Source organism: Heterodontus francisci, chromosome 27 (genome assembly GCF_036365525.1).
Source record: "Heterodontus francisci isolate sHetFra1 chromosome 27, sHetFra1.hap1, whole genome shotgun sequence".
NCBI lineage: Eukaryota > Metazoa > Chordata > Chondrichthyes > Heterodontiformes > Heterodontidae > Heterodontus > Heterodontus francisci.
Window position 1 is genome coordinate 45622903 of NC_090397.1, and position 19145 is coordinate 45642047.

Genomic DNA, 19145 nt, shown 5'->3' on the forward strand with positions numbered 1-19145 from the left:
GTTTTTTCATCATCAGTCTCTTGTTGCTCTTCCACCTCTTTTACACCACTCCCTGGCCAGGTGATAATTCTTGGGTATTTGAAAGGAGAAAGGCACAAGGGAATGGTTATGAAGGGAAGGGGGGGAATACAAGTGGTATATGTTTATACCAACTGCAGTTTACATATCAGAAGAGATGTTTTAGGATGTTGGGGAAGTAGGATGAGAGAAGGTTAATTAGGTATGACCATACCTCATCACTTTAATGGTTTCATAACATAGGAAAGCAGGGTGGGGGGCAGTGGGGTAAGGATGGCCATCCTTTTTTTATTCGTTCATGCGATGTGAGCATTGCTGGCTAGGCCAGCATTTGTTGCCCATCCCTAATTACCCTTAAACTGAGTGGCTTACTAGGCCATTTCAGAGGGCAGTTAAGAGTCAAGCACATGTAGGCGAGATCAGGTAAGGAGAGCAGATTTCCTTCCCTGAAGGACATTAATGGCATCATTACTGATGACTGGCTTTCAATTCAAGATTTTTTATTAATTGAATTGCTATGGTGGGATTTGAACCTGTGTCCCTAGGGCATTAGCCTGGGCCTCTAGATTCTAGTCCAATGACATTACCACGACACCACTGTCTCCCCATTCGTGCCAGTCCCCTGTAAATTATGCATCACTTGTCCTGCAAGAAAGAGGGAAGTGTGTTGAATGTAGTGCAATGTATTTGAGTGATGTGGCTGTGCAGGATGGTGTGTGACTTGGAGGGGAACTTGCAGGTGGTGGTGTTCCCATGCATTTGCTGCCCTTGGCCTTCCAGTTGGTAGAGATCGCGGGTTTGGAAGATGCTGTCTAAGGACCCTTGGTGCGTTGCTGCAGTGCATCTTGTAGATGGTACACACTGCTGCCACTGTGCATCGGTGGTAGAGGGAGTGAATGTTTGTGGATGGGGTGCCAATCAAGCCGGCTGCTTTGTCCTGGATGGCATCAAGCTTCTTAAGTGTTGTTCGAGCTGTACCCATCCAGGCAAGTGGACTGTCTTCCATCACACTCCTGACTTGTGCCTTGTAGATGGTGGACAGGCTTTAGGGAGTCAGGAGGTGAGTTACCCGCCGCAGGATTCCTAGCCTCTGACCTGCTCTTGTAGCCACGGTATTTATATGGCTACTCCAGTTCAGTTTTCGGTTAATGGTAGCCCCTAGGATGTTGATAGTGGGGGATTCAGCGATGGTAATGCCATTGAATGTCAAGGGGAGATGGTTAGATTTTCTCTTGTTGGAGATGGTCATTGCCTGGCACTTGTGTAGCGCGAATGTTACTTGCCACTTATCAGCCCAAGCCTGGATATTGTTCAGGTCTTGCTGCATTTCTACACGGACTGCTTCAATATCTGAGGAGTTGCGAATGGTGCTGAACATTGTGCAATCATCAGCGAACATCCCCACTCCTGACCTTATGATTGAAGGAAGGTCATTGATGAAGCAGCTGAAGGTGGCTGGGCCTAGGACAATTGAGCAGCATTTGAGGCTAATGGTACAGTTGTAAGGAAATTATATTTGAAGATGAATTCACTGACCTTGATCACTTCTGTGAGGTCATTAAACTTATGCAGCACTACATCCAGGTCCTTGGGGCCAGAATGCTTGCATCAACTATGATGGCTCTCTGGTCCCACTGCCTTCACAATGTCTTCTGGAGGGCCTCTTGGCTTTAAGTGGTGCTAGTCTTGCATGAGCTTGGGTCCCCTGCCAAGGCGTACAGCCTAATGCAGTTAGCTGCGGGCTGCATGCAGCTATCATGTGAATGAGCTGCCTGATCGGAAGGCTCGGAAACAGGTTAATCACACATCATGATCTTCCTGCCCATTTTCGGGAGTTATCCAATTTTGCCCCCAATGACTATCTTTCTGATTGTCTTTTTCCCTGCAACAAAGTGGAAAACACTGGTTCTTCAACCGATTTCACCCCGTCACCCCTCCAGCATCTCAAAATGGGGAAGGAGCAATTCTCCCTCTGATTCTGGGTAATGATCTTGATACTTTCTTTGAGTATCCGAAGATACAATCCCCCCTTCATTATTTTCTTTTCTAACTTTTTTTTTCTGTTCTAACTGTTCAAAAGTATTGTCTGATTCTTTCAGAAGATCTATTAATATGCAATAAAAAGATTGAATAAAATTTGTAATCGCGAGATTAATTGCAAATAATGTTTTTAATTGCTTGACAGCCCGAATAAAATTTTATTTTATTTTTGAAAAAGCAGGCAACTTCAGCTAAAGGCTGTGAACGTTTTTGATCCCATGTCAAATCTTGCAAAGTCAGCTTCCCTGCATGTCTTTCGATTTGACCCATTACCAAAGTGCCCTTGTATTGTCCTAGTAAACAGAGGCTATATACTTTTGTCGACCTAATGTCAGGATGTTAGTTTACGTACCAAAGAACATATGAACTCAACAAACCCATGTGCAAAAATCCCACAGAAAACGCAGTCCGAGACTCGATCTGGAGTTCCACATTGAAAGCGTTCTACATTGAAAATTTCTTTTAATGATTTTATAATTTCTTTCTATAAATAGAATTCATCCTTGGTAATGGCTCGTGACATTTTTGTATATGTCTTGTTTTGTTTTTGTCTTGTGCTTTCAGCCACAGTTTCTGTTAAGTCTGCAGAAGTGCTTATCCGGGTTCCAGTATCTGATCGGGAGGCGAATCTGGCTGTAGATTATGCAATGAATGCTTACAACAGAAAGTCGAACAATCCTTACCTTTTCAAGCAGAGCCATCTTAAAAGTGCCAAGTATAAGGTAAGTAATAATTACTCATGTAACTAATAGTTTCGCAGGTAATTGCTAATTATATGAACAAACAATTATTTGTGTAACTAATAATTACTGTTTAATATATTTTTGAACCACATGAAAGCGTAATTTAACAGAGTAACTATTAACTAAAGAGAGTAAATGGTCTAGAAGATTTCAGGTTGTGGAGAACAAAGCAATGTTTTTTTTCTTTGTTGTTTACATGTGTCCAGATTATTATTTAGGTATATTAAATTAGCAACCATTTAAATTTGAATGGAAATGCCTGATGAGTGACAATTTTTGATTCAATTTACTGGATTGGATCGAATTTATAGTAATGTTCTTAGAACAGCAGTCTGTTTTTACCACTGTGAAACCCATCCTGTCTATTATACTAAGTTATCCTGGGTGGGAAATTCATTTGCATACTGCCGCTTCGAGTGGTCCACGTGTCCTAACTCAACATGCAGGTGCGTCCCCTGAGTGTGTCTAAATGTGCACAATGTGTGCCACTGGCATCAATGGGTGAAAACACTGTGGTGAGTTGCTGCAGGAGTTTGGAGGTTTCTGCTGACAGAGAGAAAATAACATTGCTTTGCACAGGTATGGCAGCAGTGGTTGCAGTGCCACTTGCTCTGCAACAAGGATATGCAGAGGAGCAGACAGAGAGGGGAACCCCTACGAGGAGGGGACCTGAAGCCTCAAACCAGTTGAGGACGGCCTTCCCAGTGGCTGTGAAGAATACCGTCACCCTTTCTTTTGACTCAACGGGTTCTTTCCAGGCGGGAACAGGCAACATCAGGAACATGTTGCAGTTCACTGTGTACAGAAGCATCAGAGAGGTGACAGAGGCACTGTACACAGGAAGTGGGGACTTCATCCTCTTTTCCCTAAGGTGGGAACACCAAGATGAAAGGACACATGGGTTTGCCAGGTTAGTGGGCTTCCCGATGGTACAGGGCACCATCAACTGCAAGCACGCGGCTCTGCAGACCCGCCTCATAAATGGAGAGTGACATCGCAACCTTAAGGACTACCACTCAGTCAATATGCAGGTGGTATGCGACCACACCAAGAAGCTCATCTCAGTGAATGTCCGCTACCCTGGCAGCATCCATAGTGCTTTTATCCTGCATCAGTTAGCAATACCCACTATCTTTGGGCCTCCAAGACCCATCAGAGGCTGGCTGCTGGGTGACATGACCCCCTCTCCCATCCCACCACACGAGGTCAGAGGGCCTTCAATGAAAGCCATGGAGCCACCCCCAACATGGTGGAGCAAGCCATCGGTCTCCTGAAGCAAAGCTTTCACTGCTTAGTTTGCTCGGAGAATCTCTGCAGTACATGCCCAAGAAGGTCTCCATGTTTCTGATGGTGTGTTGCATCCTCCACAACCCAGTCATTATGCGGGCCCAGCCACTACCACCTGGGATCTGGAGGCCACCTCAGGAGGAGCAGGAGGAGGAAGAAGTGAAAAAGGATGAGGAAGATAGGACCCCTCATCCATGGACAGGAAGGACACATGCAACTGGATGAGCAACAGGGACCACATGATGAGGTTTTGCTTCAGTTGAAATGAATTTCTTCACCCCAATATGGACCCACCATTTCCTTAGAGTGCATTCATTTCAGATTCCCGACCACAAAGTCTCCTTGGCCTATATCATTCAATAAAGATCAACAACAAAACCTTCATTCAACAACTTCATTCAGCAAGATATCAATTATACGAAAAAACTAATCAGCCTTGTGCATTCCCTTAGTACCTGTCTTGCAGGTTCCCTTGCCTGTCCTAGTGTTCCTTCACAGTGCTAACCCAGTGGCTGCAGCATAGCTGTTGGAAGACTGATAACTTTCACTGGGGGGAGACTGCAGGTGGCCTTGTAGGACGCCCTTGAACAGCTCTGGACCTCGAGGGCCCAGCTTCAGACTGCACCACCTCAGCATGGGTGGGAGTAGTCTGAGCTGGCTGGCTGAGAGGCATCAGTAAGGGCACTGCTGGAGCGGCAGTGGTGGGAGCACGAAAGTAGGCATCCTGAGAGAGGACAGCATGTTCATGCTCCAAAATGCCTCTGCCACTCCCCAGGGCAGCGCCTCAGCAATCCTTGTAATCTGCTGGGGCACAGAATGCTGGACTGCTGTGAGAGCCTGCATGCCCTATCAAGCACTGAGATCTGATGGCAGCTGTCTGTGCCTGGATGGCGGCAGTCTGAGCCTGGGTGGCAACAGCCAGGGATCTCATGACGTCTGAGCTTCCACAGCACACTGAGACATCGGGAGGCCTCTGCTTGTGTTGCAATGGAAGCTGAGACAGCGACCATCAGATGGTCCATCAGGGGTCGGTCTGGCAGTGCTGCAATACAGGTACCCACCACTTCAACAGTGGAAAGGATGGGATCCAAGCACTGCACAATGCACTGTGGCACAGTAGAGGAAGACTTCTCCACGCTCCTAACCAGTGACTGGGAACTATCTGGCAGGCCTGCCAATGCACTAAGCATCTCAGTATGCACACTAATCAGCATTTTCCTATAGTCCGCCCAACGAGGTCCTCACCTAAGGTCTCTGCAGCAGAACTCGTCTGCAACTGCGGCCTCCAGGGTGTTCGCATACGAGCTGACCTATCCAACTGTCCTGGCCCACAATGCCCAGTGATTCGCCACATGCTGATCTCGACTCTAAACTAGTCCCTAAGGTACATGCCGAGCCAATATCTGAGCTGGTGGCTGCAAGTGTAAGGTTAAGTGATGGTGCTTCTTCCTTAGAGGTGTGCTCTTCCTCTCACCCACCTGAAGCTGCAGTGGCTGAGCAGCCAGGAGTTCCTGACTATCTGAAAGCACAAATGCATAAGGGGAGGGTAGTAGTGAGGAAAGTGGGGGTGGGGAAACAGGCAGAAGATCGTTTATTCATTCATTTTAATTTATTTACATATTCAAATGGGGGTCCATTGCTGAGCGGTGGGGACGGGCCGCCACAAGGCCTCGCTGCCGCCACTAATATTGGGCCGGGCCCTCCTGGCATCGGGGTGCGTGGCCGGCAACCATCCCCCCCAGCACCACCACCGCCACGGACCCCGATGCCTGGGGGAGAACAAAATCCAGTTCGAGGTGTGTAAACTGATCTTATGTGATGCCCATCTCATTTCCAACAAGGGTCAGCACATTGCAAATCATGGCCCATGCCCAAAAATTGGAGCAGATGAAGTTCATGTCCATTAAGTCTGTGAATCAGCCAAACCTAAAACAAAACATCATGTGACTTTTTCCACTTTCCAACAATAAGGAACTGTGATATTACAGGTTTATTGCAGGTATCTCATTTGAAGTGCATTTAATTTCTATAATGAAAATAAGAATGTAATGTAAAAATATTTAAATTTTTGTTTTACCTTTTGGGAGAATTTGTACATTTATCTTTCTAGTTCTGGTTTCGAAAGCTGAAGGGGTGGAGTTGCTCTGCTCTTTATGTGCAGTGCCAACATAAATGTCGTCAAAGGCAAGTTATTTATTGTGTTGGAATACATAGGGCTGAATTTTATGGAGAGGACAGGAGTCCTGCCGCCAAGGCCAAAAGCAGGAGGTGATCCTGCTTTGACAGGCGGCAGAACCTGGGTGGTATTTTGTCATTGGCAGCCAATTAAGTGGCTGACACGAGAGCCGCTGTCCAATTAAGGACAGCAGCCTACCCCCAGGAGCTGCCAGCCCAATCAAAGGACGACCAGTGCTGACACTGCAGCTGCAAGGTGAGGAGGTAAGTACTGTTGGGGAAGCCAGGGCCAAGCATGGAGGCTCTGGCAATTGGGGCAAGGGGGGGGGTGCAGAAACAGGCACAGTGGCGGCTATTTCTACCAGGGGTTCCACCCTGGGCCATGGAGTGCCCATAAAGAAGGGCATCCCCTGCCCCAGAGCCTGCTAGAAGGCCACCAGGTTTCACTGGACGGTCTCCCCACGTGACCCTCCCAATGCGAGCAAAATGCCCGAGGTGAGAACTGACCCTTTCCAACTTTTCCTGCCGCTGGCAATATGGTTCCCCTCCCAAAGCCTTCCCCATCATTTTGCCAATCCATCTTGCCTCCCAAAGCCTTCCCCATCATTTTGCCAATCCATCTTGCCTCCCAAAGCCTTCCCCATCATTTTGCCAATCCATCTCGCCTCCCAGCCCGTCCTCAAAGGGCCCAGAAAATTCCAGCCATAATGATCAGCGTAATTCTTTGCTCAAATCTGCCATTAAATAGAATGTTTTTGAATTCCACTGAAGAAGATCATTGTTGTAACATTATTTCTTGCACAAATACTGCCTGGATAACATTTTCTGAGTCATTGCAAGAACTGTAGGTACTTTAATGGTAATGGTACAGGGTGTGTAATCCAGAGACATGGACTAATAAACCAGAGAATCTTGAGTTCAAACCTTATCATGGCAGCTGGAGAATTTACATTCAGTTTCAAAACATCTGGTATCACTAAAAATGACCATGAAGCTATTCGATTTTTGCAAAACTCCACCTGGTTCAGTCGTATACTTTCAGGAAGAAATATGTGACCCATAACTCTGAAATGAATTAGTAAGCCATTCAACTGTATCAGACAACTGGGGAAGTAGAGGTGTAATAAAGACCAACCTTGACATACTGACAATAAAAATAAACAGGCTGTTGTAAAACATGTGAACCTTCTTCCGGAGAACTGAGTGATGATATGCTGTACATAAAAATTACACAGGATAATGCACATCTTTTGTCAGTAATACTGTAAAGCACAAGCGAGACAATGGAATTTTTTTTGGGAAGGTGCTTCCAAAGGTCAGTTGCAGTATCTCTACTGACAATCCAACTGAGATCAGCTAATTCAACATACAGTGGAATTGGACTCTGGGACCACTCTCGTCTCTATGGCTTAGTTACGCACTGGGTAAACTCACTGAAATATCAAGGACCTGCCAGAAACAAAATTCCAGAATAACTACACTGCTTTTGGCATTGCTGCAGACAGGTTGACTCCATCTATCATTCCTACTCTTTTACTTTAAACTTGTCGAATGAAATAAAATTGAAATGGGTCACAGGGTCAGGGCAGTTTGTTTTGCAGCTGTGCTGTGGGATAAATAATAGGACATGGTTCAGATCTGTATTTTCCGACACTGATAGGGACAATGTTTGGTCCTAGGCAGGAGCACAGTCTAACAGTGGTATCAAGCCTCAATAGCATGCCGCTTGCCAATTTCCCGTGCAAAATAGCCTTGAAATTGGCAGGAACTGGCTGCCCAGACCAAATCTGCCAGGGATCAGCAGGAATGGTCTTTGCCACAAGGTAAATGGATCAGAAGGGCTCGGCCAGTGGAAGGAGGAGAAATCTGACCCAGGAAGGACCAAGGTTTCCTTGTAGGTCTCGGAAGGACATTCCTGCTACTGATGACCCACAAGGAAACGACCCTGGTGGGGAATCCGCGCCACTGCCCTGCTCATGCCTCAGGTAAAAATAGTAGTCAGGTTTCCATGATGTAATTGGAGACCAATCCACATATTGAAAGAAGCAAAATAAAAACAGAAAGTGCTGGAAATACTCAGCAGGTCTGGCAGCACCTGTGGAGAGAGAGGCAGAGTTAACGTTTCAGGTCCGTGACCTTTCATCAGATTTACTGAAAGAAGCAGCCTGCTGGCAACCAACGGGCATCCTTATCACCTGCAATTTAAAATTGCAGTCGGCCAGATCGGGCTGGGATTGGAGTGGGTAACTTCCCAATCCACTTTAACAGCTCCCATGCCTGGTTTTCGCTGGGTTGTTTAAGGGGGTTGGGTGGGCGGGTAGCTCAAATTGTCCCCTGGATGATTTCTACTTTGGATTAGATCAAAGCTCTACAGTCCCACCACATCCAGGTGTAAATAGTGGTGGACAATTAAATAGCAGAAGGCTCCAAATATGTTCACATCCTCAATGACAGGGTAACCCAGCACGTCATTGCAAAAGACAAGGCTGAAACATTTGCAACTGCCTTCAGTAAGAAGTGTCGAGTGAATGATTCATCTCAGCCTCCTCCTGTGGTCTCCAGCATCACAGATGCTAGTCTTCAGCCAATTCCATGTGGTATCAAGAAATGGCTGAAGGTACTGGATACAGCAAAGGCTCTGGGTCCTGACAACATCCTGTATGGAGTATTGAAAACTTGTGCACCAGAACTAGCCATGCCGCTAACCAAGCTGTTCCAGTACAGCTACAACACTGACATCTACCCAACAATGTAGAAAATCACCTAGCGGAAGGGCTTGCCATAATCTTCTAATCTTCCCTAGATGTGGGGGAAATGCCAGAGGATTGGAGCATGGCAAATGTGGCATCCTTATTCAAGAAAGGATGTATGGACAGTCCTAGTAATTATGGACCAATCAGTTTAGTCAATTTAACATCAGTGGTGGGTAAGGTTTTAGAAACAATAATCAGGGAAAAAAATCAACAAGGCACTTGGAGAGGTTTGAGATAATTAAGGATAGTCAGCATGGATTTGTAAAGGCAGTTCATGCTTGACTAATCTAACTGAATTTTTTGATTAAAAAACAGAAAAGATTAATGAAGAGAATGCATTGGATATTGTTTATATGGATTTTAAGAAAGCGTTTGACAAAGTATCACATAAAAGGTTGATTAACAAAATTGAGGCTCACGGAATAGGAGGGTCAGTGTCAGCTTGGATAAAAATAGGCTTAAGGATAGAAAACAACTAGTTCACAGAATCACAGAATAATACAGTGCAGAAGAGGCCCTTTGGCCCATCGAGTCTGCACCGATGCATTAAAGACACCTGACCTGTCTACCTAATCCCATTTGTCAGCACTTGGCTCATCCAGGTACTTTTTAAAGGATGTGAGGCACAGTGGCACAGTGGTTAGCACCGCAGCCTCACAGCTCCAGCGACCCGGGTTCAATTCTGGGTACTGCCTGTGTGGAGTTTGCAAGTTCTCCCTGTGTCTGCGTGGGTTTCCTCCGGGTGCTCCGGTTTCCTCCCACATGCCAAAGACTTGCAGGTTGATAGGTTAATTGGCCATTATAAATTGCCCCTAGTATAGGTGGGAAATATAGGGACAGGTGGGGATGTGGTAGGAATGTGGAATTAGTGTAGGATTAGTATAAATGGGTGGTTGATGGTCAGCACAGACTCGGTGGGCCGAAGGGCCTGTTTCAGTGCTGTAACTCTAAACTAAACTAAACCTGCCTCTACCACCCTTCCAGGCAGGGCATTCCAGACCATCACCACCCTCTGGGTAAAAAGTTCTTCCTCAAATCCCCCTTAAACCTCCCACCCCTCACCTTAAACTTGTGACCCCTTGTAACTGACCCTTCAACTAAGGGGAACAGCTGCTCCCTATCCACCCTGTCCATACCCCTCATAATCTTGTAGTTGTTGTAAATGGTTATTTTTCAGACTGGAGGATGGTAGACAGTGGTGTTCCCCAAGAGTCGGTGGTGGACCACTGCCTTTTTGATATGTACAGATGACTTGGATATTGAAATACTAAGTAAAATTTCAAAATTTGCCAAAGATACCTAACTTGGAGGAGTGGCAAATAGTCAGAAGGATACACATTGACTGCAACAGGACATTAATAGGCTAACAGAATGAGCAGAAGGAATTTAATACAGAGAAGTGTAAGGTGATGCATTTTGGCTGAAGGGAAAAAGAAAGGCAATATAGACTAAATCACACAGTTCTAAAGAGTGTGCAGGAACAGAGGGACCTTGGGGGTGCATGTGCATAGATCTTTGAAGATGGCAGGACAGATTGGAGTGTAGTTAGCAGCATATGGGATCTTAGACTTCATACATAGAGGTATTGAGTACAAAAGCAGTAAGTTATGCTGAACCTTTATAAAGCTCTGGTGAGGCCACAACTAGAGTTTTGCATCCAGTTCTGGTCACCATACTTTAGGAAGGATGTGAAGGTCCTTGAGAGAGTGCAGAGGATGAAGGATTTTAGTTACAAGGTTAGATTAGAGAAGCTGGGGTTGTTTCCGTTGGAGCAAAGGAGATTGAGGGGAGATTTGATAAAGGTATACAAAATTCTGGCAAGTCTAGATAAGGTAGACAAGGAAAAACTGTTCCCATTAGCTGTTGGTACAAGGACTAGGGGATAGATTTAAGGTTTTGGGCAAGTGATGCAGGGGGGAATATGAGGAAGAACCTTTTTACGCAGTGAATAGTAATGACCTGGAACTCACTGTCTATGAGGGTGGTGGAAGTGGGGATGATGAATGATTTCAAAAGGAAACTGGATGGACACTTGAAGGAAATAAACTTGCAGGGCTACAGACATAGAGCGGGGGAATGGGACTGACTGGATTGCTCTATGGAGAGCCAGCATTGACTTGATGGACTGAATGGCCTCCCTCTGTGCCATAATGATTGTATGACTCTATGAAGTATGTCATGTCCATAGAAAGCCAGAGAAATCTGGTTTGGCCAATTACCACCCCATTAGTCCACTTTCAATCATCAGGACAGTGATGAAAGGTGCCGTTAAAAGTGTTATCAAGTGGCACTTACATAGCAATAACGTGCTCACTGTTGCTACATTTGAGTTCCGCCAGGGGCATTCGGCTCCAGACCTCATTACAGCCTTGGTCCAAACAGGAACAAAAGAGTTGAATTCCAGAGGTCAGGTGAGAGTGACTGCCCTTGACATCAAGGCAGCATTTGACTGAGTGTGGCATCAAGGAGTCCTAGCAAAATTGAAGTCAATGGGAATCAGGGGTAAACTCTCCATTAGTTGGAGTCATACCTATCACAAAGGAAGATGGTTATGGTTGTGGTTGTTGGAGGCCAATCATCTCAGGCCAAACATCGCTACATGAGTCTCTTGGGGTAATATAGAGTCATAGACTCATAGAGAGATACTGCACTGAAACAGGCCCTTCGGCCCACCGAGTCTGTGCCGACCATCAACCGCCCATTTATACTAATCCTCTTCATAAGAACATAAGAACATAAGAAATAGGAGCAGGAGTAGGCCATTCAGCCCCTCAAGCCTGCCCCGCCATTCAATAAGATCATGGTCCCAGTCCTCAACTTCTCTTTCAGGCCTGCTCTGTCTAACCCTTGACTCTTCAAGAGTTCAAAAATCTATCTACCTCCTCCTTAAATACGTTTAGTGTCCTAGCTTCCACAACTCTCTGAGGCAGAGAATTCCAGAGATTCACCACCCTCTGAGAGAAGAAATTCCTTTGCATCTCAGTTTTAAATGTGTGCTCCCTTATTCTGTAATTATGTCCTCTAGTTCGAGATTCCCCCACTAGTGGAAAGGGGTCATGAAAAGTCATTGGCAAACAGGATTAAGGATAATCCCAAGGCTTTTTATACGTATATAAAGAGCAAGAGGGTAACTAGGGAAAGGGTTGGCCCACTCAAGGACAGAGAAGGAATCTATGTGTGAAGCCTGAGGAAATGGACGAGGTACTAAATGAATAATTTGCATCAGTATTCACCAAAGAGAAGGACTTGGTGGATGATGAGCCTAGGGAAGGGAGTGTAGATAGTCTCAGTCATCTCATTATCAAAAAGGAGGTGGTGTTGGGTGTCTTGCAAAGCATTAAGGTAGATAAGTCCCCAGGGCCTGATGGGATCTACCCCAGAATACTGAGGGAGGCAAGGGAAGAAATTGCTGGGGCCTTGACAGAAATCTTTGCATCCTCATTGGCTACAGGTGAGGTCCCAGAGGACTGGAGAATAGCCAATGTTGTTCCTTTGTTTAAGAAGGGTAGCAAGGATAATCCAGGTAATTATAGGCCGGTGAGCCTTACGCCAGTGGTAGGGAAATTATTAGAGAGGATTCTTTGGGACAGGATTTACTCCCATTTGGAAACAAACAAACTTTTTAGCAAGAGGCAGCATGGTTTTGTGAAGGGGAGGTTGTGTCTCACTAATTTAGTTTAGTTTAGTTTAGAGATACAGCACTGAAACAGGCCCGTCGGCCCACCGAGTCTGTGCCGAACATCAACCACCCATTTATACTAATCCTACACTAATTCCATATTCCTACCACATCTCCACCTGTCCCTATATTCCCCTACCACCTACCTATACTGGGGGCAATTGCTAATGGCCAATTTACCTACCAACCTGCAAGTCTTTGGCATGTGGGAGGAAACCGGAGCACCCGGAGGAAACCCACGCAGACACTGTTCTTTGTTCTTTGTTGTCTTCTCAACATCTACCCTGTCGAGCCCCCTTAAAATCTTATATGTTTCTATAAGATCACCTCTCATTCTTCTAAACTCCAATGAATGAAGGTCTAACCTGTTTAGCTGTTCTTGATAAGACAGCCCCTTCATCCCAGGAATCAGCCTAGTGAACCTTTTCTGAACTGCCTCCAATGCTAGTATATCCTTCTTTAAATATGGGGACCAAAACTGTATCCAGTACTCCAGGAACAAAAACAAGAAATGCTGGATTCACTCAGCAGGTCTGGCAGCATCTGTGGAAAGAGAAGCAGAGTTAACGTTTCGGGTCAGTGACCCTTCTTCGGAACTGACAAATATTAGAAAAGTCACAGATTATAAACAAGTGAGGTGGGGGTTGGGCAAGAGATAACAAAGGAGAAGGTGCAGATTGGACCAGGCCACATAGCTGACCAAAAGGTCACGGAGCAAAGGCAAACAATATGTTAATGGTGTGTTGAAAGACAAAGCATTCCAGTACTCCAGGTGTGGCCTCACCAACACCCTGTACAGTTGTAATTAGACTTCCCTATTTTTAAACTCTAACCCCCTAGCAATAAAAGCCAAAATTCCATTTGCCTTCCTAATTACTTGCTGCACCTGCAAGATAACCTTTTGTGTTTCATGCACAAGAACACGCAGATCCCTCTGTACTGCAGTATTTTGTAGTCTTTCTCCATCTAAATAATAATCTGCCTTTTTATTCTTCCTACCAAAATGGATTATCTCACACTTTCCCACATTGAACACCATCTGCCAAATTTTTGCCCGCTCACTTAACCTATCTATATCCCTTTGCAGATTCTTTGTGTCCTCATCACAACATGCCTTCCCACCTATTTTTGTATCGTCAGCAAATTTGGATACTCTACACTCTGTCCCTTCCTCCAAGTCATTAATGTAGATAATAAATAGCTGAGGCTCTAGGACCGATCCTTGTGGCACCCCACTAGTTACAGCTTTCCAACCTGAAAAAGACCCATTGATCCTGACTCTCAGCCTTCTGTGTGTTAGCCAATCCTCAATCCATGCCAACATATTACGCCCAATACCCTGAACTCCTATTTTGTGCAATAACCTTTTATGTGGCACCTTATCAAACGCCTTCTGAAAATCCAAATACACTACATCTACCGGTTCCCCTTTATCCACTCTGTTTGTTATATCCTCAAAGAACTCTTTAACAAATTTGTCAAACATGATTTCCCTTTCATAAAACCATGTTGACTCTGTTTGATTGCATTATGTTTTTCTAAATGTCCTGCTATTTCTTCCTTAATAATCGACTCAAGCATTTTCCCAATGACTGATGTTAAGCTAACTGGTCTATAGTTTCCTGATTTCTGTCTCCCTCCTTTCTTGAATAAGGATGTCACATTAGCGGTTTTCCAATCCTCTGCTACCCTACCGAAATCCAGTGAGTTTTGGTATATTAGGACCAATGCCTCCACTATCTCTGCAGCCACTTCTTTTAAAACCCTTGGTTGCAGGCCATCAGGTCCTGGCGACTTGTCTGCCTTTAGTCCCATCAGTTTGTCCTTCATGATAGAGATTGTTACAAGTTCCTCCCTCCCATTTACACCTTGTTCATCTATTATTGTTGGGATGTTTATAATGTCCTCCACCGTGAAGACTGATGCAAAATATTGGTTTAAATTATCTGCCGTTTCCCCGTTCCCTGTTATTAATTCCCCATTCTCATCCTCTAAGGGCCCCACACTTACTTTAACTACTCTCTTCCTTTTAATATACCCATAGAAGCTCTTACTGTTTGTTTTTATATTTCTTGCCAATTTACTCTCATAATCAATTTTCTCCCTCTTTATTAATTTTTTAGTCATCTGCTGCTGGTTTCTAAAAAATTCCCAATTCTCTGGCCTACCACTCATTTTCACCGCATTGTATGCCTTTGATTTTGATTTGATACTCTCCTTAACTACCTTTGTTATCCACAAGTGGTTCATCGTTCTCTTAGAGTCCTTCCTTCTGACTGGAATAAATGTTTGCTGCATGTTATGAAATATCTGCTTAAAAGTCTGCCACTGCTCATTTACTGACTTCCCCTGTCGTCCATCTTCCTAACCCACTTTAGACAACTCTTTCTTCATACCTCTGTAATTGTCCTTGTTTAAGTTGAAGACACTGGTTTGAGACCCGAGTTGCTCACCCTCAAACTGAATTTGAAATTCTACCATGTTATGATCGCTTCCCCCTAAAGGATCATTAACTATGAGATCTCTTATTAATTCTACCTCATTACACATTACCAAATCTAAAATAACCTGTTCCCTGGTAGGTTCTGCAACATATTGCTCTAAGTAACAATCGCTGAGGCACTCTACGAATTCATCTTCCCTGCTACCCATGCCAATTTGATTTGTCCAGTCTACATGCAGATTAAAATCACCCATGATAATTGCAGTGCCCTTCTGACACGCCTCCATTATTTCCTGATTAATATCTTGTCCGTCAGTGAGGCAACTTTTCGGGGGCTTATCGACCACTCCCACCCGTGATTTGTTTCCCTTGCTATTCCTTATTTCCACCCAAACTGATTCTACATCATGATCTATTACACCTATATCATTACTCACAACTGCGCTGATCCCTTCCTTTAATAGCAAAACTACCCCACCTCCTTTTCCTTTCTGCCAATTCTTCTGGAACGAATATCCTTGAACATTTAGATTCCAGTCCTGGTCATCCTGCAACCACGTCTCTGTGATAGCTATCAAATCATATTTATTTATTTCTATCTGTGTTGTCAGCTCATCTATCTTGTTACAAATGCTATGTGCATTCAGATAAAGAGCCTTAAGCTTTGACTTTTTACCATTTTTACCTACTCTGGTTCGAATTTCTGCTGTACTCTTGTGCTTATATTCTCTGTCCCTTCCTGTCATTCTCTGATTAATGTATGTTCCTTCACTACCCTGCAACTCTGCTCTCTCGTTACTATTCGACTTTTTAAATTTCCCTTCAATTGAACCCTCCTCCCCACTATTTAGTTTAAAGCCTTATCTACAACCCTAGTTATACAATTCACCAGGACACTTGTCCCAGCATGGTTCAAGTGAAGCCCATTCCAATGGAACAGCTGTCTCTTTCTCCATTACAGGTGCCAGTGTCCCATGAATCGGAACCCATTTCTCCCACACCAATTTTTGAGCCACACATTAACCTCTGTAATCTTATTTACCCTCAGCCAATTTGCATGTGGCTCAGGTAGTAATCCGGAGATTATTACCTTTGTGGTTCTGCTTTTTAATTTGGCCCCGAGCTGCTCACAGTCCCTCAGCAGAACCTCTTTCCTAGTTCTACCTATGTTGTTGGTACCTACGTGGACCACGACAACTGTATCTTTTGCCTCCCACTCCAAGTTGCTTTCTAGCCCGGAAGAGATGTCCTTAACCTTGGCACCAGGTAGACAACGCAGCCTTCAGGACTCTCTATCTTTGCTGCAGAGTACAGTATCTATTCTCTTAACTATGCTATCCCCTATTACAACCACATTTCTCTTTTCTTTCCCCACTTGAATGGTGCTCTGAACCACAGTGCTGTCAGTTTGCTCACCCACCCTGCAGCCTGTGCCCTCGTCCACACTGGGAGCAAGAACCTTGTACCTATTGGATCAGGGCACTGGCTGAGGCTCCCCCAAAGCTAAATTCTGGATCCCCATACCTGCCTCACTCGCAGTCACACCCTCCTGTCCCTGACCACGGTCCAGATTGGATGTAATTAATCTAAGGGGTGTGACTGTCTCTTGAAACGCAGTGTCCAGGTAACTCTCCCCCTCCCTGATGTGTCGCAGTGTCCGCAGCTCAGACTCCAGCTCATCAACTCTGAGCCAAAGTTCCTCGAGCAGCCAACACGCTGCAGATGTGGTCACCGTGCATTGCACCGGCGTCCACCAGCTCCCACATACTACAGCTGGAACACATCGCCTGCCCAGCCATCACTATTCAAGTTAATTAATTAATTTGGATCACAGTATTTAAGAAAAATAACTATTTAAGTGTACTCTTAACCTGTAATGCCGTCGCCTGATTTAAATTACTTGGCCAAGACCAAAAAAAACCAAGAAAAAACAACACAAGAAGAAATAAAGAAATACCCACCAATCACTTACCAGCCCTCCTGTGATGTCACACTTTGATTTTTGCTGGTCAAGTAGTTCCACTGAACAGAACAAAGCTGCCGCCTCTGCTTCTGGTGTTGGGCCTCGCTCTCCGCTCCTTTTATACCCCGGCTCCTCTCACTGCCGCCGCCTCTGCTTCTGGTGTTGGGCCTCGCTCTCCGCTCCTTTTATACCCCGGCTCCTCTCACCGCTGCCGCCTCTGCTTCTGGTGTTGGGCCTCGCTCTCCGCTCCTTTTATACCCCGGCTCCTCTCACTACCGCCGCCTCTGCTTCTGGTGTTGGGCCTCGCTCTCCGCTCCTTTTATACCCCGGCTCCTCTCACCGCCGCCGCCTCTGCTTCTGGGTGTCGGGCCTCGCTCTCCGCTCCTTTTATACCCCGGCTCCTCTCACCGCCGCCGCCTCTGCTTCTGGGTGTCGGGCCTCGCTCTCCGCTCCTTTTATACCCCGGCTCCTCTCACCGCCGCCGCCTCTGCTTCTGGGTGTCGGGCCTCGCTCTCCGCTCCTTTTATACCCCGGCTCCTCTCACCGCCTCTGCTTCTGGGTGTTGGGCCTCGCTCTCCGCTCCTTTTATACCCTGGCTCCTCTCACCGCTGCCGCCTCTGCTTCTGGTGTTGGGCCTCGCTCTCCGCTCCTTTTATACCCCGGCTCCTCTCACCGCCGCCGCCTTTGCTTCTGGTGTTGGGCCTCGCTCTCCGCTCCTTTTATACCCCGGCTCCTCTCACCGCCGCCGCCGCTGCTTCTGGTGTCGGGCCTCGCTCTCTGCTACTTTTATACCCCGGCTCCTCTCACCACCGCCGCTGCTGCTTCTGGTCGCAACCATCTTCAGCTGCTTCATAATGACCTTCCCTCCTACATAAAGTGAGCAGTGGGGATATTCACTGATGATTGCACAGTGTTCAGCACTATTCACAACTTCTCAGACACTAAAGCATTTCATGCCCACATGCAGCAAGCCCAGGACAACATTCAGTCTTGGGCTGATAAGTAGCAAGTAACATTCATGCCACACAAGTACTAGGCAATGGCCATCTTCAACAAGGGAGAATTTAACCATCTCCTTTTGACATTCAATGGCATTACCATCTCTAAATCACCCACCATCAACCTTCTGGAGGTTACCAATGACCAGAAACTTGACTGGACCAGCCAGATAAATACTGTGACTCCAAGAGCAAGGCTGGGAATTCTGCGGCAAGTAACTCAGTTCCTGACTCCCCAAAGCCTGTCCACCATCTACAAGGCAGACGTCAGGAGTGTGATGGAATACACTCCACTTGTCTGGATGAGTACAGCTCCAACAACACTCAAGAAGCTCAACACCATCCAGGTCAAAGCAGCCCACATGATTGGCCCCTCATCTGCCACCTTAAGCATTCACTGCCTCCACCACTGACGCACAGTGGCAGCTGTGTGTACAATCTGCAAGATGCCCTGCAGCAACTTACCGAGGCTCCTTTGACAGCACCTTCCAAACCCATGATCTCTGCCACCTATAAGGACAAGGGCAGCAGATGCACAGGAACACCACCATCTGCAAGTTCCCTTCCAAGCCACACACCATCCTGACTTAGAACTATATCATCATTCCTTCATTGTTGCTGGGTCAAAAACCTGGAACTCCCTTCCTAACAGCACTTATACCAAACAGACTACAGCGGTTCAAGAAGGTATCTCACCACCACCTTCCTGAGGGCAAATAGGGATGGTGCCAGTGATGGTCACATCCCAAGAACGAATAAAGAAAAGCACTGTCAGGACCTAGCTCCCAGTATAAACCAGATATATCACCATACTAAGAGTGGGAAAACTGAAGGACCTGTCATCTCTTGGACCCTCACTGTAAACTGAGTGCGGAAACTGGACTGCCCATCCCTCTCAGCTCGGAAATGTTGCGGATTGATGAAGAAATCTAAATAAGTAGAGGAAGTAAAATATTGGCCGAGATTTTATCTGGGTGATGGGGGTCTCGACCTCTGGCAAAAGCGATGCCGAGAACCCCGCGTTGCCCCCTCTGTGAGAGGCCTGC

At 45.9% G+C, this 19145-nt stretch overlaps 1 protein-coding gene across 1 annotated transcript in view; it reads left to right on the forward strand.

Moving 5' to 3' along the window:
- Positions 1-2402: 2402 nt before the first annotated feature.
- Positions 2403-19145, forward strand: part of LOC137384790 (kininogen-1-like) — a 42692-nt gene continuing 25949 nt past the window's right edge. Inside the window, exon 1 of the mRNA XM_068059266.1 lies at positions 2403-2780. Coding sequence (XP_067915367.1) covers positions 2568-2780 — 213 coding nt within the window. The 5' untranslated portion in view covers positions 2403-2567. The remainder of the gene's footprint in view (positions 2781-19145) is intronic.